Source organism: Rana temporaria, chromosome 5 (genome assembly GCF_905171775.1).
Source record: "Rana temporaria chromosome 5, aRanTem1.1, whole genome shotgun sequence".
In the NCBI taxonomy this organism is placed as follows: domain Eukaryota; kingdom Metazoa; phylum Chordata; class Amphibia; order Anura; family Ranidae; genus Rana; species Rana temporaria.
The window spans coordinates 142,676,673-142,700,727 of record NC_053493.1 but is presented as its reverse complement, the minus strand read 5'-3'; the positions used below and the strand labels follow the sequence as shown (position 1 = coordinate 142,700,727).

Sequence of the window (24,055 nt, the reverse complement as noted above, 5' to 3'; positions counted from 1 at the left end):
TCCTGCGCAATTACATCGCTGGTCCCCACATCAAATCCCTCCCGCTGGCAGTTCACACTGCCTTCTGCAAAATGCTGCAGGTGTCATTAACAAAGTTAACAGTTTAGTTCACAGATCGCAGTGCAAATTCGCCCAGGAATTGATCACATAGATAGAAACACCCATGCCATCCGATTCTAGTGCGGAGAAAAACAAGTCCCTGCACTATTTTCTGTGCGAATCCAATGCGAGTTCAGCCAAAGAACTGTATGGCTGAACTCGCATTGCTCAGAAATCGCGTGTGATCAGCACCTGCAGTGCAGGTGTGAATCACATGCGATCTCTGAGATCAGGCTAGTGTGAACCCAGGCTTAAGTGGTATTAACACAAAAACAAAAATGTTGTTTGTTGCAGCTTACCAATTCTTAAAGCGGGGGTTCACCCTAAAATATCTATATACTGTTATATCCAGCATACTGCTGACATCATCAGTATGCTGGATTTTTTTTTTCGGGCTGTACTTACCTATTTTCGTTGTTTTCACCCGGCTTCCGGGTTCTCTCTCCCCCGGGGAGTAGGCGTTCCTAATACGACACATAGATGATTCACGTGCGGGTAAAGCGCGTCATCGCCTTTCGAAAATATCCGAGGGGGACTCGGCGCTTTACGACGCCTGCGCAGTCAGCTCTACACGGCAGGCGCTGGCGCCGTATAGCGCTGTAAAGAGCCGAGTCCCCGTCAGATATTTTCGGAAGCCGATGACGCGCTTTACCCAATCGATTTATCCAATTTACGTCAATCGTCTCCTGGGAGGATCAACACTCACTCCCAGGAGACATTGCGCAGAGCTCCCCGTTGGGGAAAAGGAGCGACACATCCACTCCACCCAAGGAAGAAGACCCGGAAGTGAGGCTGAAGACAGGTAAGTGTACACATAGAAAAAAAATGACAACGCTACAAGCCTTTATTAAGGCTGCAGATAGGTTAGCAAAAAAGTTAATTTTGAGGGTGAACCTCCGCTTTAAATGTGGTGGCTGCATTTGTTTTTTCCTTTTCGGCCAACATTAACTGGTTCCCTTCTAACTTTTTTTATTGTTTTTATATTTTTTAATTTTATTATAAATAAATATATATATATTTTTTTTAAATTCTACTTCTGGTCTATGTATTGGCCAGGTGACAGATCATATTTTTGCAGACATCAGGGGTGTATTAGACCTCTCAATCTCTCCCCTGCCCTCCCTTACAGCTAATCAAGCACAGATCATGATTGATAGCTACATCCCTGGCCACAGCAGCCAGGGAATGAGAGCTCTGGAAATGTTCAAAGCTTGGTGCATTGGACATCATTGACAGCAGAGGATGTCTGGGACCAGATGTTCTTCAATTATCTCCTGATAAACACCCTGAAATAATCAGTTGATGTAGTTCTGAACATTTGGTAAGCGCGGTAAAGCTTCACTTTGCAAAGAATACCCACATGCAAGGAACATGTAAAACGCTGCATTTTTGCCTACATATGATTGGACAATGGAAGTCAGCAGAGCTTCTTCTCATTTTCTAAACTCTGGAGCAACTGCACTTGCATTAGTAAATCAACCCTAGAATTTCTAAAGAGGCAAATTGGTTATATAGGTATTAAACCCCTAAACAAAAATGTATTATAATGAAACTTTGTTTTATTTTTATATTATTTTTTCCTATGCTATGTTTCTATGAATGGTATGCTTTTTGGTATACTTGTAAGCATAGCATTACTAACAGGCTTGGTCTGACAGGAGAGGATTGTCAGTGCAAGTTGTGTCTTTTGGACAATGTGTAATGATAGATTCACACTGGGATTTTTTTTTAAATAAATTACTTTATCATGGTGTAGGTTTATTTATCTACATTTTCCCTTTTTATGTGAATTAATAATAAGGGGTGCTACATACCCATTATTTTTTCATAGAAGGTGCAGATAACTGGTTCCCCATCTTCTAATGGGGACTTCTAGATATTGTTAAGTCAGCCTGCAGATCATTTCCCGCCCTCTATTTCCCATCCCCCTGATTCCCTCCTGCTCCTTATATCTACTCCTATGTAGAAACTTATTGTTTTCTTTGCAAAACCTATATTCGCACTTCTTTATCATCATAGCACCCTGCTCCTGGGATTGACGGAGCTTAGCTCTATAAGGGACCTAGTTAGGAAGCTCCTAAGTTCAGCTTTTGGGACCCCCCCCCCCCCAGGCCACAGTGTGATCCCCTTTGGGGGTGGCTGGGAGGGGATCCGCCGCCCCTAGGTCCGATGCCTTCCCAGTAGCACGGTGACACCCATAATCCCCCTTCCCCCCTGTCTTGGGACTACTGAATAACACAGTTTACGGCACCATTTTATAGATCCCTCTTGATAGAGAAAGATTTTGAAAAACACTTACATTTGGGCTCCCTGACCCATAGTCACATTATATAGTTTATGCAAGATGTTATAGGGACAGTTTACATGTAATGTGCTTTGTGAAAACTGTTATATATAATGTATGGAATGTACTGCCTGCTGTTATATTGAAAACCCAATAAAATCTTTGAGAAAAAAAAAAAATTAAAGCGGAAAAAAAAAAAAAAAAAAAGTCAGCCTGCAGATCCAGGGATGTAGGGGTCCCATCACCCCCATCAACAGCGGGACATAGTTCCTTATTAAAAAGAGCCCCTCTAGGAATGAGGACATGTGGCTTAGTATGGTTCAGGGAGGCACACGCTCACAGCCCCTCCTTTTCCTTGTCAGGTAGACAACATGCCTGAAAGAGGTTATGGTATGGATTTTGGGCTTACCTCTAAATCCATACTAGACTGTTATCGAGAATAAGGGTCTAGTATGGATTTTTGGGGGGAACACACATGTTTTAGATTTTTTTGTATATGTTGCCTGGGCCCCTCATTTAGAAAAGGGGTCTGGTGTGAATTTTGGGGGCTGGCCAGGAAAGGGAAGGGCAGTGAGCCTGCAGCCCTTTTGTTTTTTAAACCATGTCAGGTTACATGTCCTCAATGTGGGGAGGGTACCATGCCAGGGAATGAACATGCCAAACCTGGCCATTTAGTTAATATGTTTGTTTAATGTTTAACAGCTAGAGTTTGGGTTAAACTTTCTGTTGACCAGAAAAGGGAGGTCATCCCTAATTACAGTTAGCACAGAATGCTAAATGTTAAGCTGTGGTGGGCTGCACAATAAATAATTGTGTTTTCAGAATAGTGAGTTTTCCTTCTAGGTAAAGCATCCATATTGCATTAGTTTCAATCAGAGGACCATTGACTGGTAGCGTAGGTAATGCCCAGTATATGTGCTGATCTGTACAGCATACACACACACACACACACCAAGGGGCATATTTATAAAGCGTTGAATGTTAAAATTACTAAACATTCACTGCATGTGAATCAATCACTGCAAGTTAAAGTGGTAGTAAACTCTATACTACCACTTTTACCTATAGGTAAGCCTATAATAAGGCTTACCTGTAGGTATAAAGAATATCTCCTAAACCGTACCCCTCGAAAAGCGCCGCTGATTGCAGAGGCGCATGCGCAGCAGGGACCCTCGGCTAAAGGGCCGGCAGCCGCCGGACCTTGCCGGAATGAAGTCTCCCACGCGCATGCGGGGAGTGACGACATTGCCGCTCCAGCCAATCACAGCGCAGGAGTGGCGATATCCCCAGAACACACGCCGAGGCAAGATGACATCTTGCTCGGCGTGGACCAGGTAAGTTCTCTACACCTTGTTCCAAGGTAAGCATTTCATAATGAGCTAGTATGCGGTGCATACTAGCTCATTATGCCTTTTGCCTTGCAGGTGTAAAAAAAATAAAAAAAATTATTGCGGGTATACAACCGCTTTAAAAACATGCAGAGGAAGATTCACCTGTAGTGATTGTCTGGTAAATGTCACTGCTTTATAAATATGGTCCATATACGTACATATTTTGACTGGCTGACACTTTACACTTTAAAACTAAAATCCAAGCAGATATATAAAACAATTTACGTAGTTCTCTACTGATTATAAAATATTTAAGTGTATTCTAAAGTGCAACTAGTGTAAGTAGCTAGATTGTATTTCTAAGGCCCCGTACACACGACCAAACATGTATGCTGAAACTGGTCCGCGGACCAGTTTCAGCATACATGTTTGGTCGTGTGTAGGCGCGAGCGGGCCGAATTCCAGCAAACATTTGCCCGCCGGGCCTTTTCCCAGCAGACAAATATTCCTGGACGTGTTTTAAAACCGTCCGCTGGAATCCTGCCCGCTCGGACATGTACGGTCGTCAGTACAGACCTACCGTACATGTCAGAGCGCCCGCCGTCCCTCGCATGCGTCGAATGACTTTGACGCATGCGTGGAAGCCTTTAAATGGCAGGCCCGACCACGTCGCCGCGTCATCGCCGCGTCATTGTCGCGGCGACGACGTGCACACGCCCCGCGTATTGTTTACACGCGGACTTCTGTACGATGGTTAGTACAGCCATCGTACAGAAGCCCTCTGGCAGACATGTACGGTGAAAACGGTCCGACGGACCGGTTTCATCGTACATGTTTACTCGTTAGTACCCGGCCTAATGCCGAGAACAGCAGTTTTAATACTTAGAGATGGATGTTCAGCACTACGAACCAATCAGGCCTCGTACACACGACCGAGTTTCTCGGCAAAAACCAGCAAGAAAATTGCTGTGATTTTTTTTTTGCCGAGTAAACCGGTCGTGTGTACATTTTTCAACGAGGAAACTGTCGAGGATCCTGTCGAGCCAAAAAGAGAGCATGTCTTCTTTTTCCTCGACGGGAATGGAGAAACTTGCCTTGTCGAGTTCCTCGACAGCCTAACAAGGAACTCGACGAGGAAAACGATGTGTTTCGCCCGTCGAGTTCCTCAATCGTGTGTACGAGGCTTCAGACTTTACTGCAATCTAACGCACAGAACACAGAACTGTCAACCTAACACAGGGACTTGCTGACATAACAAGATAACAGAATGAGCATGGTGACTGATTATCAACATGCTGCTGCTCCTTCACCATCTAATTACCAAGCTGAGGAATGTATCTTGGACCAAATTGCACTGATTAACAACAATGAAGGTCCAAAAAAATTGTAAAGATTTCTGGTACAGGTGTCTGGATCACAAGACTGACTCAAACAATGGGAAAAAATAATAATAATTTTGCAGGTAATACAGTTCACTGTAATGCATTTCAATAGCATGCTTAACTGTCTGAAACCGGTGCTTGCCATACATTTATGAACCATTACAAAAATATATTTCCTAGTCAAGGATCAGTTACTGGAAAAAAATACTTTTGGCTTCCAGCAGCTATGTTATTTCCCTTGATAAGTCTTAAATTGACAGCATTATCTTGCACCAAAGGGATCTTCCTCACCTAGTATGTATCTACAATTAGAGACACAAGCTGCGTTGGCTGCTTGTGTCTCTTCGCTGAAAGATGTACTCAATAAGAACATATAATGTGGCAAGTGCTCTGTTTTATCTGGAAACTGATAACATTAAAATAGAAACTGCAAGTAGAAAATTCCAAAATGTATTAACATTCATTTGCTCTTGAAATTACACATTATTGTATAATCAATTAATTTGTTGTCATTCTAGCAATTACATTTAAGGGCACAATTTTTAAGCAACAATGGAAAGTTGTTTTTTTGAAAAATAGAAGCACCTGGAGATATCGTTATTTACCATATGAGAAACTATACATATAAGTGTTAGTAATGCACCAAAATACATTTCAGTTTTTTTTTAATAAATGGCCCCTCTATCTTTTTTTTTTAAGATCCACAGACAGCCAGTACTGAAGTTGATGGAGTAAATCTGGAAGAAATAAGAGAGTTTGCTAAAGCATTTAAAATACGACGTCTTTCCCTTGGTCTGACACAAACACAAGTGGGACAGGCTTTGAGTGCAACAGAGGGTCCAGCCTATAGTCAATCTGCAATCTGTAGGTAAGGACTTGCTAGATCGGCTTCACTCCTCATCAGTTTTCCATTTGCTGCATGAATGTTTATTAGTTCTGCATGTATTACCTTACAGAAAATGATATTTCTTCTTTTGAATAAGAACTGTTCCGATAATATTCATGACCTGTTATCTGTCAAAAAGGCCATACAGTACTATAGTTACACTTTTCATACTAGAATAAAAAGCATATACTTAAAGCAGTAGTAAAGTCTTTCCTTTAGATTTTTACCTACAGATAAGCGTTTAATAAAGCTTAACTGTAGGTAAAATGAATATCTCCTAAACACACACCGTTCAGGAGATATTTTTTTCTATTGGCAGCCGGTGATGTCACTAGCGCATGCACTATGAAGGAATGGCATATGTGTGCCATTCCTTTAGAGCGCTGACTCCCATGAGCATGCTCAAGATTGACGTCACCATGGCTCAGCCTTTCAACCTGCCGGAACCTGGAAGGAAGACCGGGTGAAAATTGAAGCCATGCTGGCGGTGACAGCGCACTGCTGAAGGTCTTCGTTCTAAGGTAAGCATTTCATAATGTGCCAGTATGTGATGCATACTATCACATTATGATATTACTGTATAGTTTGGCAACGTGAAGTACTTTTATCAGAAATTATTTATTTTACATTAAAATTGCAAACTGAAAAATTTGCACTGAACAGTATTTTTCTATTCAGTTCAGGTGATTTTGGAATAATATACTAAAGGCAAATAGACTGTTCACTTTCCTAGGGAAGTTGCATTTTGCAAGTGAATTTTACAAAAAGCTTAGTGAATAGGGTAAAGCTCTACTGACTACCATCATACAACCATATATAATCAATAATTCTGTTGTTTTTTTGTTTTGTTTTGTTTTTTATTTTCCTTGCATGTGATTGGGGATTCACCAAATCCACTAAGCACTGGGGAAAGTGATGCTTCCCTTGCAAAGCCTATTTGTCTTTAGTAAATCAACCCCATAGTAAGTATGAACAACTGACACCTTTCTTATGTAAGTGTGCACAGGGCAAATAGACTGTTTACTTTCCTATGGAAGTTGAATTTTGCAAGGGTATTTTTCCCAGAAGCTTAGTGGATGATGTGGATCTCTGCTGAATTGTATTATCTAATTTATATGCAAGCAAAAATTGTGTCCTTTTTTTTTTCCTTGCACCCTATCGGATATTCTTTGCAAAATAAAATTTCATTGCATTCTATAAGCTCTGGGGGAAATCTGACGTTCTTTCCAAGCATAAGAGCCTATTTGCCTTTAGTAAATCACCCCCAATGTGCTGGTAATTAACCCTCTCTAAAACATTGATTATTGCCTATGAACATCTTGGAGGTCTACAACTTATAATAACAACCCTGGTGAACTAAACTCAATATCTAAATAACTAAATATTGAAGATATTTCTATTATAGAAGCAAAGGACACACTTTCTAGTATAAAAGGTAACCCTTTAGTAAATAATATCAGCATTCTTCTTTGAGACACATAAATGTGTTATTGAACCCCATAGCAGTTCTGGTTTACTAGGACTATGAATATCCCAAATCTTAACATGTGTATTGATCATATTCTGTCTATATATCCTACAATACATTGTTGCAATAAACTTTATGAGTAAAACAATATATACTTCCAAGAGCTTTTCATTGTTTCTAAAGACCTTGGAGTCTTCCACAAAAAGCCAACCAAATCTCAGCTCATTTAAGTGGATTTTGTTCTTGGTGATCCGTGAAATGCTCCATCTCTTTATCCGCTCTTTAGATTTTTAATGTATTCCCTGTAGAACAGAAGTGTACTTTTCCCGCAGTTTAAGAATAAGGTTATAAATAACATCAGTATGGGGTAGTGAGCTTGCAGCTCACATTTTTTTCAATGATTTTCCATAAAACCCATTGATTGTTGTTAAATACAAAAAGCTCCATAGGATCCTCTCACTTCTATGGCATCCCCTACTGTTTTTTCTTATAAGATACCTCCCTGTAGAAAATAACCTTTATTCAGTCTATACAAGGATACCACTGCTGGGAAATTTGTTTCATGACTTGTATATTGTTATAGCAAATATCACGTAGTGAAGAATCAACATAGATCGGGAACACCAATGATCTAAATACTACCTCCCTAGTAATGATTTAGCAGATTTTATTTTACATAGTTTAAGCACTAATAATAAAACCTAAGCTCAATGACTTTAAATATTAAGCAAGTGATTCTAGAATGTGATTGCTATTTTTTTCCTTTTCTAAAACATGATTTAATATGTTAAATTATTACTTACAAAATAGTGTGTCTTTTTCATGAATACACATGCAATTTACATTAACACATATAGGCCCGGATTCAGAAAGCCCGGCGTAACTTTGTGCAGGCGTAGCGTATCTCAGATACGCTATGCCGCCGTAAATTAGTGAGGCAGGTTCTGTATTCAGAAAGAACCTGCACCCTAAGTTACGGTGGCGTAGCGTATGTGGTCCGGCGTAGGTCCGCGTAATACAAATTATGCAGGCAGTGGGCGTGTTGTATGTCAATGAATGGTGACCCCACGTAAATGACGTTTTTTACTAATGGCGCATGCGCCGTCCATGGACGTATCCCAGTGTGCATGCTATAAATTACGCCACAAAGCCTCATTGGTTTCGATGTGAACGTAACTTACGCCCATTCACGGACGACTTACGCAAACAACGCAAAATTCTACGCTGGCCCGACGTCCATACCTAACATTGGCTATGCCGGAAAAAGCCTTACGTAAACGACATAAAAAATGCGCCGGGCGCACGTACGTTTTTTAATCGCCGTATCTACCTAATTCACATATTCTACGCGTAAATCTACAGAAGCGCCACCTAGCGGCCAGCGTAAATATGCAACTAAGATACGACAGCGTAAGAGACTTACGTCAGTCGTATCTTAGCCAAATTTTGGCGTATCTTGCTTTCTGAATACAGAAAGAAGATACACTGGCGCATCCTAGAATTTACGCGGCGTATCAATAGATATGCCAACGTAAATTCTTTCTGAATCCGGGCTATTATCTTTAACCTGTAGGGTGCATGAGTCTTGGTCCCTTACTAATTGAAAATTCTCAGGGATGAAATGTTTTTAGACTTTAACTACTTGCCAACCACTTAACATATTTACTGCGGCAGGTTGGTTCTATTGCGTGAAAGCACGTACCTGTACATCATTTCGTGCAATAGCCACTGGGTGGCATGCATACGCTTTTGGAGGCACGATCGCACGCTGATTGGACACAAGGGATGCCCAATGTCCGCCGGCCACCTGCGATCATTCCCCAGAGAGGCAGAACTGTGATCTGCCTATTTAAAGAAAGCAGATCGTCATTCTGACAATGATGAAGATGGTGATCTTGTGTTCCTGCTAAGCAGGAACACAGATCTCTGTCTTCATCCAGTCATACCATCTCTAACACAGTTAGTAAGCACCAGTTAGAAGCACACCTTTTGATCGCCCCTGATGCTAACCCCTTCCATGCCATTGTCATTAATACAGTAACAGTAGATATTTTTAGCACTGATCACTGGTACCAAAAAAGTGTCAGTTAGGTGTCCGATTCATCCACCGCAATGTCACAGTCCTGCTAAAAATTGCTGATTGCCACCATTACTAGTAAAAAAAAAAAATGCCATAAAAATATTCCATTTGCAAAACAATCAATATACGCTTATTGGGATATTTTTTTACCAAATATATTTACGTATTGGCCTAAATTGATGAGGAAATCTGATTTTTTTATTTATATTTATTGGATACATTTTATAGCAGAACATTTTTTTCAAAATTGTCGCTCTTTTCTTGTTTACATCACAAAAAATAAAATCCGCAGAGGTGATCAAATACCACCAAAAGAAAGCTCTATTTGTAGGAAAAAAAGGACATACATTTAATTTGCTCCCCCCACCCACCCATAAACATTTACCTGAGCCCAATCTCAATCATGCGCTGTGCCCTTGTGAAGCAGCCTTTCTCCTCTCTCTCCTCCCACATTAGACTTGGCAGCAGTAAGAGCCATTGGATACTGCTGCTGTTAGTGCTGTCTATGGACACACATCGCCCAGCTCAGAATCGGGGGCCTGCACGTCTGCCCCCATAGGGGCAGCACAGTGGTGCAGTGAGTAGCACTTTTGCCTAGCAGCAAAAGGGTCACTGGTTCGAATCCTGACCACGACACCATCTGCCTGGAGTTTGCATGTTCTCCCTGTGCATGCGTGGGTTTCCTCCGGGTACTCCGGTTTCCTCCCACACTCCAAAGGCATGCTGGTAGGTAAATTGGATCCTGTCCAAATTGGCCCAGTGTATATATGTGTGTATGACTGTGTATCCCAAGCGTGTCACGATCCTACGGGGTAAAATGACCGCACCAACCAAGCAGACTCTGGCTGGAAAAAGCGCCCAGAGGCGATTCAGTTCGCATGAGTTGCGCTATACAAGTCATTCATTCATAGCAAGCAGTTTGCTATGGGGCAAGACGAAGAAGAAGAAAAGGAGCCCAAAGCTCTGGGTGGGGACCCCAGAAGAGTAAGTTTGGGGCTGCTCTGTGCAAAACAATTGCACATAGCGGGTAAGTATGACGTTTGTTATTTTAAAACAAAATTAAGCTTTACAATCACTTTAATATGAAGATTATCTATTAATTTAGCATAGTATGCAAAGAGGAATGAGGACAATAACTTGAAATAACAAGATGGAATTGAACATCATATTAACCACTTAAGACCCGGACCAATATGCAGGTTAGGGACCTTGCCACTTTTTGCGATTCGGCACTGCGTCGCTTTAACTGACAATTGCGCGGTCGTGCGACGTGGCTCCCAAACAAAATTGGCGTCCTTTTTTCCCACAAATAGAGCTTTCTTTTGGTGGTATTTGATCGCCTCTGCGGTTTTTATTTTTTGCGCTATAAACAAAAATAAAGCGTCAATTTTGAAAAAAATTCAATATTTTTTACTTTTTGCTATAAAAAATATCCCCAAAAAAGATATAACATTTTTTTTTTTCCTCAGTTTAGGCCGATACGTATTCTTCTATCTATTTTTGGGAAAAATCACAATAAGCGTTTAACGATTGGTTTGAGCAAAATTTATAGCGCTTACAAAATAGGGGATAGTTTTATGGCATTTTTATTAATAATTTTGTTTTTACTACTAATGGCCGCGATCAGCGATTTTTTTCGTGACTGCGACATTATGGCAGACACATCTGACAATTTTGACACATTTTTGGGACCATTGTCATTTTTACAGCAAACAGTCCTATAAAAATGCATTGATTACTGTGAAAATGACAATTGCAGTTTAGGAGTTAACCACTAGGGGGTTAAGTGTGACCTCATATGTGTTTCTAACTGTAGGGGGGCGGGGCTGGACTTGTGACATCATTGATCGTCTTTCCCTATATCAGGGAACAGACGATCAATGACACTGCCACTGTGAAGAATGGGGAAAGTGTGTTTACACTCACCTCTCCCAATTCTTCAGCTCCTGTGACCGATCGCAGGACACCGGCGGTTATTGGGTCTGCGGGTCCCGCGTCCGCGGTCACGGAGCTTCGGACCAGGTCGCGTACATTTATTTTCTAAGGGGTTTTGTCAAGAGATAAATAATTGTGTCTCAATACATCATACATCACACCATTATTACAGATCAGGGACTGGCTAAGTAGGGCCAGTATGACAACCAAACAGCTAGCATTTATAGAAGGTTGGTAGAAACAGTTTCTCTTTATAGAGAAATGGTTTGGCTTATAAAAGAATGTGAATGGTTGGATCTAAATCAAATTTATGTAATAAAGGTCCTAATTTGTTGTACTACTATGGGGTTAATTTATTAAAGTCAAATAGTTGTTTCACTTCGCAAAGGGACATATCATGCCGCATACACACGACCGTTATTCATGTCATGGAAAAAATGTTTTTCTCGACGTGATTCCTCTCAAGCCTGCCTTGTATACTCCTCGAGAAAAATGCTCTGAAGCATACACACATATATAGTTTTGTGCCTTCAAAGTCCACCAGGGGGTCTCCCTTTTTTTCTTGACTGATCATTTGGATGTGGCACAGTTTTTCAGAGACATCCACTGATAATTTTTTGTTGAAGCATACACACGTCCGCTTTACACGACCAATTAAAAAAATTTAATTTTTCTCGTCATGAAAAACGGTCATGTGTACGTGGCATCACTTCCCCTAGAGCTTTGTAAAATGTCCTTGCAAAGTAAAAAGCCTATTTGCCTTTAGTAAATCAACCCCTTTGAGAATGTCAAATGCTAGCTGTATTTTTATTTTATATATATATATATATATATATATATATATATATATATATATATATATATATATATATATATATATATATATATATATATATATATATATATATATGTGTATATATATATATATATATATATATATATATATATATATATATATATATATATATATATATATATATATATATATATATATATATATATATATATATATGTGTATATATATATATATATATATATATATATATATATATAAACAAGCACACATTACATTTCTACATAAGCCAAACAATTGATGACAAATCATATCAGTCGTGTACCTTTGCATGTGTCATACCATAATGCCGCGTACAGACGGTCGTTTTTTGTGATGAAAAAAAACGACGTTTTAAAAAACGTCATTTAAAATGATCGTGTGTGGGGCAAAACGTTGTTTTATGTCTTAAAAAAAACGACCCAAAAAAATTCGAACATGCTTGAATTTTTTGTGTCGTTTTTCAAAACGTCGTTTTTTGTTTCACAGAAATTGACCGTGTGTAGCAAAAAACGACGTTTAAAACGACGTTTTTAAACCCGCGCATGCCCAAAAGCTAGTTATGAAGCGAGCTTCAATGGAAAAAAGTGGTGAAACGTAACCTTGCTTTGCTAGAGCATTGTGAAAAAACGATGGTGTGTAGGCAACTTCGTTTTTGAAAATGATGTTTCAAAAACGTTGTTTTATTTCATGATTTAAAACGTGGTTTTTTTCATCACAAAAAAACGACCGTCTGTACGCGGCATAATACTAAAATGAAAAGTTATGTTGGATTTCATATTTAGGAAAAACACAGAATAAGTAAAAAATTACATTCATAGAAACCTATAGCTAGTTCACATTCATGGATGGTCTACAGAACAACTGCAGTGGCGAGTCCTTCATTCACACATAAAAGAAATCAAACTGACCCTTTAAGTCAGCAGAGAAATTTACAGATACAGCTGAAGTGAACTGTAAACAGACTTACAAACAACTACAAAGCTATTGTAAGCATTTATTCCACAACTATGTTGTACTCTTTTTTTTTTTTTAGAGGCTTACTCTATAACGGAGGTTTTCAAATTACTATTATAAATTTTTTTTTACATTAAAAAAAAGTTTGACTAATGCCGCATACACACGATCGGACATTCCGACTTGTGTTGCATACACATGGTCACACAAATATTGTCGGAAATTCTGAACGTTAAGAACGTGGTCACGAACAACACTACGACGAGCCGAGAAAAATGAAGTTCAGTGATTCCGAGCATGCGTCAAATTAATTCTAAGCATGTGTTGAATTTTTGTGCGTCGGAATTGCATACAGACGATTGGAATTTCGACAAGAACTTTTGTTGTCAGGAAAATTGAGAACCAGCTCTCAAATATTTGTTGTTGGAAATTCCGACAGCAAATGTCTGATGGAGCATACACACGGTCGGAATATCCGACCAAAAGCTCACATTGAACATTTGTTGTCGAAAATTCCGATCGTGTGAACGCAGCATAAAAATGTTACTTGAATTACAGTATGTGGTGTTATCGACAAGTTCAGCTGGGTGCCAGCTTCTTAGATTTTTCAGGAAATCCAGACACAAGCTATCATGACCAAAATTACTAGTTCTGAGCAACAACCACAGGCATGCAAAAGCCAAGTGATGATTTCACATTCCACAATGTATTCTGATATAAAATAATTATTTTAGGAGAGCGATAAGAGAAGGCCTCCTACTGCAAAAACATTTATTACTGAAATCTCAGAGAGACACAAACATTTTAGATCTTGGTAATTCTTGATAGATTGGTACATAATGTACTGTGCTAGGTTAACAAAAGACAGCTTTTCACTGAGGAAAAAATAAATAAAAACTTGCACCCACTGAACCCTTAACCTCCCTGGCGGTATGATTCTTTCAGAAAAAACATGCCGAAAGCGGTACCATTATTTGCAAGGAAATTTGGCGTTTTATATTGTAGGCCTGTAATTTTTAGAAATAACTCACTTAAATCTGACCAAACAAGATTCTAATAGGCATCCCGGGTATGACATTTTTTTAAAAACAAAATTATAAATTATAATATGATAAATAATTATAAATAATTATAACAAATAATAATATAATTATAATAAAAATTATTCAATAATGTAATCAAATCGAAATCACTGAAATTTGCTCAGTTGCAGAATTGTCGCTGTCATTATTATTATTTTTTTATGACGAATTTCCCCACAAATGGCTATCGCACAATTCTGCAAGTGATTATAATTTTTTATCGCTGTTTTTAGCTGATCTAAAACTATTTTTGACATAAAGGGACACTTTTGGTTGCTATGGACAATCTACAGTTTGCAGGGAGAAAGAAACGTTTTTATTTTATAAAAGTACATGCAGGGCACTGGGCAGACCACTAGGGACAAGGGGTGTGTGTTTTTTTTTACATACAGTACTGTAATCTATAAGATTACAGTATACTGTATGTAATGTGTTTGTTTACTTTTTTGAATTTGGCGCCGTTCTCCGTCCCCGTGCGTCGTAACGTCACAGGGAACGGAGATCGGCGGCACAGGAGGACGCTGTGTGAATCGAGCGAGGTCCCGCTCGCTCACACAGCGCGGTGGCATCGCTGGATCCAGGGACAAGGTAAGTAAACACTGTCTGTGGATGCTGCGAGGCGAGCCCGAGTCTGACTCGGGGTTACCGCTCGCAGCAGGAAAATCCAACCCCGAGTCAGACTCGGGAACACCGCCAGGCAGGTTAACTAGACACTGATGACAAATAATTTTCATGCACAGAGGTTTCATAAGCATGAAGGTAGTTTCTAGAAAATAAATCTTTGCTAATTCCAACACAATACTCTAGTTGCTCCTTCTTGCTCTCTCCCATCATCCTCCATGGCCATTATTTTGCAGTGAAACCATATAGGTGGGCAGTGAATAGACAGAGTAGTGGCTTTGAGCCAGCAGACAGGCAAGATGAGAAGGCTGTCTATGCCAGTGCTAGCATGGGTGGTTTATTGCCTTAAAAAAAGAAATGTGGGTTTTAAAAAAATGAACATCCATACATGCAGCATTGATCCAATACTACATCTGTCTCTGTTCCCTGCCCTCCGACACCAAGGACTGAGCAATCAAAGACCACTAATTGACCAGCTCTTGGTCTTCCGTGAGCAGAGATACAGTGACTGTCAGTCACTGTCTCGGTGCTCTGCCACTCCAGCACTCACTGGAGTGCTGGGCTGTGGAGGGGACAGGACTGGCTGGCTCAGGCTCTCAGTAGCATGCTGAGAGCCTGAGCCAGCTGCGGGTCAGGCACCTGGGTGGATACTGACATTAAAGTCCCTCCAGATAAATCCAGAATTTGGACCAACGGAGTAACATCACAAAACAAAGCGCACTCCTTTGATCTACTGGTGAAGTAGGGCCAAAATTGTTAAAATAAAAGAGCACCCTACTCAACAAAATAATTTTTCATGAAATAAAGTGCATTTCTAATCTTCAGTTTGTATAGAAAAATGTTTCACACACAAATGCATGTAATCATGCTTTTCTATAGAAATGGAATACCCTTCAAACCTTTAAAAAAAATAAGTGCATGGTCTTTCACTAACCACATTCATTTTTATAAATAGTTTTCAACAATAAATTATGCAATTAGGGAAACACATTTTCTGCATAGTTGTGTGCATTTTATGAATGTGTTACTACTCCCATTTTTTTTTCTTTTGTTCAAGCTGTAAATGTTCAGTTTATAGCTTTATGTGCTTGACATTTTGAAATCATGCATGCCTGCTAATGTATTATAATGAAGCATATTGTCCTTGTTAACTACCTCTGCCAGTCCAGTAGTTAGGCAGGCAGGAAGTCCCACCCTGGCAGAGCAACAGTGTAAGACTCTTCTTTTTCAATTTTCCCCTCAGACACACCATCCTGAGAAGCCACTTTTTCCTACCACAGGAAGCCCAAGAGAACACTATAGCTAGCAGTCTGACAGCCAAACTGAACCCTGGCCTTTTGTATCCTGCCAGGTTTGAAAAGCTGGACATCACCCCAAAAAGTGCCCAGAAGATAAAGCCTGTCCTTGAGAGGTGGATGGCCGAGGCTGAGGCCCGCCATCGAGCAGGTATGCAGAACCTCACAGAATTTATCGGCAGCGAGCCTTCAAAAAAACGCAAGAGGCGCACTTCATTCACTCCGCAGGCCCTGGAGATCTTGAATGCCCATTTTGAGAAGAACACACACCCTTCAGGACAGGAAATGACAGAGATTGCTGAGAAACTGAACTATGACCGTGAAGTTGTCCGAGTGTGGTTCTGCAACAAACGGCAAGCCCTCAAGAACACAATAAAACGAATAAAGCAACACGAACCAGGCACAGAAGTTCCAATAGAATCCTTAACAGATTCAATGGAAGAGAATTCCTAAAACATTGAGAATGAACTCTTTGAAATGTCTGTTCATCAGCCTTGTAAGTAAACAAAACAAAAAATAAAATAAAAAAAGAAAGGTGGACAGAACAATTTATTCATGTGTTCAAGAGTTTTCCAAATACAATGCACAGCACCTAAGTGTGTATGTGTATGTGCTAGTAGCCCTAAACAGAAAAAAAGACAAAAACATTTTTTCTATGGACTTCACAAAAACCAAATAACTGTGTTTTTCTGTACATTAAGACAATGTGAACAGTGTTTGAAAACCAAGAGAATCTTTTATCTATCTAAAAAGAAACACAAGCCTGCCACCTGGAGGATTATTTGTAGACTTTCAGGGTTTAAGTGCTCATTCACTAGAAAATCTTCACTAAGAACCAAAGCCAGAAAAATGGTGTTGCAAAACTAGATTGTTGGACTTCTCTAAAATAAGCATCATGAGTTGTTTCACATGTTCACTGTCTGCTGTAAGAAAAAGTAAAATTTGTATTTTTTCAGTTATGTTTTATTGCAACACATACAACATTTTTTCACACTAACTCACATATTGTTTGTGGAAACTGTAAAGTTACATTTGTTGACTATATAAGGGACAAACAGTTTATTCACATGGCGGCTATGATATGTGGGTTCCATCCTGACACATGTAAAGATTGAGTTATATTTGATTCATGTCATACAGTGCCAAATAAGGTTCACCTTGTTGGTGTATGTTGTATGAATGAAAACCTTAGAGAAGAAATAAGGTTTGCACAACTGCGTTCTGCAACCATTTTCTGTATTTTCTTTCCAAAGTCTCTTAGCCAAAGAAATTTTTGAGAATCTGGTGTACGAGGCAGTTCCTGGATTATACCAAATAGAGGGCTGAAGGAATATTACCGTGTTAATTACAGCTACTTAAAATCATGTGCATTGTTGAATTAATGTGACCAAAACATATTTTTTTTCACGTGCCAGTTTTTCACAAAAACATTTACCAACTTTATTTTTTGTGCCATTAAACAATTTAATTGCATGGATGCACAGAAAACATAAAACAAAACTTTAACTCAAACACTTTGCGTTTGTACTTGTACTTACATTTTGTAAGTATATTAACTAGTGACGCACCTCTAGAGGATACAGCCCTACATTCAAACTTTGCCAGAGATGTAATAAGGAGAATCATGCTTTTACAAAGTGTATCAAATATATAGAGACATACAATATACCACAAGATGCTCGATTTAGGGCATGTGTACTTGGGCTTTTGTTTATGTCAAAGCTGCTTTTCTTTCCATACAAGTCAATGGAAATGAATAAGTAGCATGGCCTAGCTTGATGTAACTTGAAGTTATATTGTTGGTCAGAAGGAAGCCTGAAGAACCTGTGAAAGTATCTCAAGCTGATCTCAAACATAATCTGAATTCACCTAAAAGCATGCTGCATCCCATGTTTAAGAAGCCCCCACTGAAGTGTGAAGTGCAGTGAAATAAAGTGAAGAGATGTTTGTCCAGATTACTATAGTAGGAGCTAGTGTTTACGTTGTATAATGAACATCCAAATATGAAAAGCTCTATTTTTTTTGCAATTACCCTGCATTATAAAATTTTTAGTGTCCACAACTTTACTTCATAGTAAATTGTGCCTAAGACACCCTAATTTCCTCACACATCACTTCACTGCCCTTTCAACTTCAGCAAATCATGCTCAGTGTTCCAACCTCAGGGTTTTCTTAGGTTTCTTCTGGTATTTATCAGTAAAAAGACATGCTTAGGACATGACACATGTTTGTCATACTGGGGTTGATTTACTAAAACTGGAAAGTGCAAAAGCTAGTAGACATGTGCATTTGTTTTCGTCCGAATGCATTTTCGTCCAAATTTTGGGTATTTTCGTTATCTTTTTAACAAACGAAAAGGAACGCGCAGAATCCGAAATCGGAAACATCCGACATGAAAAAATGCTTTATTTTAATTTTCGTTGCTATAACAGTTCAATATAGATAGAAGATTCGACATGACTATGACAATAGTGATCTGTGTCTATCGAATCTGTGGTCGAATGTGCCTAACCTTAACTCTATCAGTCAAAGATTATTTTACATAGAGAGGAAAGATTCGACACAGAGAGAAAAGATTCAACATTATAAAAACAGTGTTGGGGTAGACCATTCGACATGAATGACGACGATTCGACGAAGCAGCGAAAAACATACACATGGTCGAAAACTGTACGATGCTGCAATTGCAATCAAATGCCCTTCCCATAGGCTATAGAAGAATTCAAATGTTGGTTGACTAGTAATAATAATTTATAAATATAATTATTACTAGTCATACAACATTAGAATTCTTCTATAGCTTGTAGGCAGAACATTCGACCGGATATGTATGATTGCAGTGTCGTACAGTTTAGCTGCTCCGTCAAATCTTCTTAGAACATTTGACAGACACCATAAGCCTTCAATGACAGATTCGACCTAAATTAATTCGGATTTTCGGACTAATGCATTTTTTAACGAAACAAAATAAATAAAAATGTATTTCGGGACTAACTAAAAAAATGTATTTTTTGGACGAAAACCAAATTCCGAAACAAAATATTTCAGTGTGCACATGTCTAAAATCTAGTGCAGCTCTGCATTGAAACCAATCAGCTTTCAGGTTTTCTTGTCCAAGCATACTTGTACAAGCTGAAGTTAGAAGCTGATTGCTTACCATGCACAGCTGTACCAGATTTTGCACGCTCCCGTTTTAGTAAATCAACCCCACTGTATCTCTATTACAAGACTAGCAGCTTTCTGATTACTAGTATTTTGCTTAATATGTACATGTTTGCCAATAATCAGTAGCAGTAGCTTCATCATCTGCATTTGTAAGCACTCTAGCTTTAAATGCTGTAATAGTATATATTGCTTATTAAAATGGTATTAAACACAAAATATAGTATATTGCTGCTTATCAATTATTAGATGTGGTGGCTGGTGTTCTTTTTCTTTATTTTCACCCGGTAATCTGGCCAGTTAGTCTGTTATTTTTCAACTTCCTTTAACTTACCAAGCTGTCCAGCAAAAGTGGCAGATAGAAAGTTGAGGCAAACCATTTAACACTGACCAAGGTGCTCACAACGATCAGCTAATATTCATTCATATAAATCCTTTATTCCCAAAAAAAATAGCTGTTATAACTGCATAAAAGTGTTAGACAGAGTTTAGTTTTAATTGTTTTTTCAAGGCTATATACATTTTCTACAGTCCAAAGGTGTCTCAAGTGTTCCATTCACAGGAGATAACTTACTGGCTGGATAACAAGGTGAAAATAAAGGGAAAAAAGCCTAAACAATTTGATAAAAATAATGCAGCCACCACATTTTATGGATTGGTAGGCTGCAATATATGACATTTTGTTTTTGGGTTTAACACCAGTTTTTTTAACAAAAGATAAACATCATCTAATTCTGACCGTACATACTCCTCCCAGCTTTTTCAAGTTAAAGGCAAAACTTTATTGATTTTTTCATTTTGGCTGAAATATAAAAGGATTAGACCCTCTTTCAAGTCATCACCAGAACAGGAGTTGAAGTTAATCGTCCAAATTTTGTGGTGTCCAAAATGGACGGTGCTCTCCTTTGGTCAGTTGGGAGATTTTTTCCTCTCATTTTCTGTTACATCCCTAAGGCAGGAAATAAAGGTAAATCTGAATCAGCAAACTTTTGGTGGAATTTCCCCTAATTTTTGTTGATCTGTTGACAGGAAGTGCGGGAAAATGTAACCAATTGGATAAGGGATTTAACCTTTCTCTACTGTATTGAAAACTAAAAAAAGAAAAACATTTTGGCTATACATACACTTTAAATCTTTCATTTGTGTTCAACAGTTTAGCAAACATAATTCATATTAATATAAACACTCCAATAATAATACATTTTTATAAGTGCCCGTTTACACTACAGCGACTTGGGATCCGACTTGTCAGGCCTCAAGTCGCCCCAAGTCGCTTGACATCAGAAATCCCATGTTAGTCAATGAGAGCCATCTTAATGTATACTACTGAAGTCGCTCCGACCTCAGACAAGGTTCCTGTACTACTTCAAGGCAACTTCTAGGCAACTTGTACCCATAGATGTCAATGGAAGTCGCCTCCAAAGTCAGATCTCCATCTTAACTGAAGCAACTTTACAGGAATTGCATTTTCATACCTTCTTGTTAAACTATTATGCCAATGTAATGCATTTCAATTTACTTTCTTGGCCAAAATAAATAAAACAAGTAACAATGCAAAGTCACAGTATGTTTACATCACAAATGAATACACCAAAGGGTCCACCTATTTGCCATATAAGTTTTATTTTCATTTTTATATTTACACACACTAATAAAAAAATAGTATGGTACAATTCTAATCTGTTGTAAAAAAAAAATGCTTATTTTATGCTATTATTTCAAATACCTAAACAGACAACAGTGCAAAGTAAGACTGTTACTGTTAGAAGGATGCCAAAAAATAATAATCTGTGCACTGTGTAATAAAAACATTGTTGATATGATCTGTATTTGTTAAAAAAAAGTCTGTCCCATTGACATAACAGGCATGCCCTAAATTAGCATATCACATACATTTACCATTTAGCCATAAACAAAATGTTAATCAGCTAAATTTTATTTCAAAGGTGACACGGTCTTCAAGTCCTTTCACCAAAATGAACAATTTATTTTTAATCATAACAGGTTTTCATATTTTAGCCCAGAAATGCCAAATTCAAAATCTTGTGTAAAAAAACAAAAAAAAACAAACAAACAAAAAAAACTTTTTTAAAGACAGCTAATTTCTTCTTATCATACAAATTATGGAAAGGGTGAATCATTCATTACAACCACTGACATGCAAACAAGCAATTTTTTTTTTAACGTTTGATAATTTTGTATTTTTTTTTTTTTTAGGAATTTTTGAAAATACTATGTAATGCTTCCTTAATTGATTTTACAATTTCTTTCAGACCTGCACTGATTAATATGCCATTTACATATTTGCTTAAAGCCAAACACCCCCTTTTAACTTATTGCATAAAAGCAGACAAGAAAAATGTTTGTATAAAAAAAAAGAGAGAAAGAAAAAGCAACCCTTTGTACATTTATTTAATTTGCTCATAGTGGTCTGTGCTGTTGGATTAAGTAGACGGAATGGATAAATGGGTATTGTTATTGTGTTTCTGTATTTTTTTTCACGCTGAAATTATGTATTATACAGTACTTTTTACAGTATGACCTGAAATACATTTTTCAATCTGTTGATACCTATATAATCGGTAGAGAGAACAAAGCAGCATATCCACAATTTATTTAGGAAACTAAGCTTGCCTTTGTGGAATACCTACCATTTTTTTTCATGATGTATTAACCCTTTGACAGCTAGCATCCTGGGTTGTATGGCAGTGCCAGTCTTACAGAGTACAGTCTAGTCTTAACTTTGCCAAAAGATATCATTAAAAATCCTAGTCATGTTTTGGGTAAGACCTAGTTATTATAGAAGGGCCAATGATTTTTGCCTAGTTTTACTTTCCTCTGTCTTAAAATATGTATAGTAACTATCTTTTTCCATTATATTTACAAACTAAAAAGTTATTGTATGTTACAGTAGATCTACTTTGACCCTCCCCTTTTTTGCTATCACCTTCCTCAGTAGCTACATAAAAGGGTATGTAATCCGGGGATGGGCTCAGATGCTGGGCCAGCACACAGAGTAATTAGACAATCCAAGAAGAAGAGAGGGCTATGAAGTGCAAAAGGGGAATAGGCCGTGCTAGAGAATTGATTTTCCTGGAGTTGCCAAATTGCAAGTGTAAAAAAGACAATATATATTGTCGTTGTTTTTCCTGACGAGATTCTTGGCAAGAATCTCTTGCCGGCCGAGTGTACAGACACTCCATTCAAAAGAACTGCTGTTCTTTTGAATGGCATGAACGCAGTGACGTCATGGACTACGACGAGCATGCGCTTGTCACATTCGATGCTGTCACTGCCATCTTGCTACACCCTACCTATGCCTAGGAAGCTACCACGCATGCGTCAAAGTAATTTTGAGCATGCGCAGGTTTCCACAGTGACAGGTAAGTATACAGACGTTCGGGTTTCTTGGCAGGAAAACACTGCCCAGAATCACGACAAGAAAATAGAGAGCAGGTTCTCTTTTTTTTCTCGTCGAGATTCTGGGAAGTTTTCTTGACGAGAAACCTGGAAGCCATGTACACTTGCTCGGTTTACTCAGCCAGCAGTTTTCTTGCTGGTTCTTGCCGAGAAAACCCAGCGTGTGTACGAGGCTTTAGAGCAAAAAAATGCCCAAAAAGCCTAGATGTGAAAGAAGCCTAAATAATGCTCAAGCTTATGGGTTTTCAGTAATGTACTAATTGCGTTTGCTGTGCACCGGGGATTTAAGCTGTTCTCTATACTGTACACCTACCATTCTTACTGTACTGGTACCTGGCTCTTAAATAACATAAATTGCCCACCACACACTAGTAATTTACTACAAGTGAGTGATTAAAATATTTGTACATCCTTATCCATTAACATATATATTTCTTAACATAAATGTGGATCTGCTGCTTTAATATATTAATATATGTATGTGTATATATATATATATATATATATATATATATATATATATATATATATATATATTTTTTTTTTTTTTTTTTTTCACGTTACAATATAAAATTTGTTGTTTTTTGTTAAAGAAAGAAAACTCTTTCTCAAAGTTATCAAATGTTTTGGTTTCTCAACACTGCAATTATAGAAACAAGAAGGAACATTGAAGGAATTGAAAAACATAGAGGTGCATCAAAATACTCAAGCTGTAACCAAAAATAAACATACTAAAAATGCCTTTGGCTTGTCTTAATGCTGGACCAAAGTTCAATATATGTAGGTATATGCACATTGTATACATATGGCTAAATGTTGCTGACAATCTTGCAGTATTAAATATCACTCAGAAAAGCAGAACATAAAAAAATGATCATTGTTTAATAACACTGCTCCAACATTCGTGCATATACAGCACAAATGGTGTAAACTTGGAAGAAAAATCTTCTTGTATGAACTAGCACATTTTTATGTTTCACTTTTGTTATACAGTATATATTTTCTTTCTGTGTGCAATTCATTTGTAAAGCCACTGTGAGACACCAAAAATTCTTCTCTTGTTATGTGCTTAAGATGATCAAAATGGTCAAACATGTTGAAAGAATACAATTCTTTAGTTTCTCATTTCCAGCATTGAATTTAGCAATGAAAAGACAGCACTGAGAGACAAATTATGTTTCCACAGGAAGAGGAGTTTTATCTGGTGGACTTGTAACCAGA

The 24,055-nt window shown here is 38.2% G+C and overlaps 1 protein-coding gene across 1 annotated transcript in view; it reads left to right on the top strand.

The window, feature by feature from the left end:
- The window catches only part of LOC120940378 (POU domain, class 6, transcription factor 2), a 69,316-nt gene extending 50,798 nt beyond the window's left edge, over window positions 1-18,518 (top strand). The window contains exons 4-5 of the mRNA XM_040353189.1: window positions 5,796-5,964; window positions 16,201-18,518. Coding sequence (XP_040209123.1) covers window positions 5,796-5,964; window positions 16,201-16,705 — 674 coding nt within the window. The 3' untranslated portion in view covers window positions 16,706-18,518. The remainder of the gene's footprint in view (window positions 1-5,795; window positions 5,965-16,200) is intronic.
- The last annotated feature ends 5,537 nt before the right edge of the window (window positions 18,519-24,055 follow it).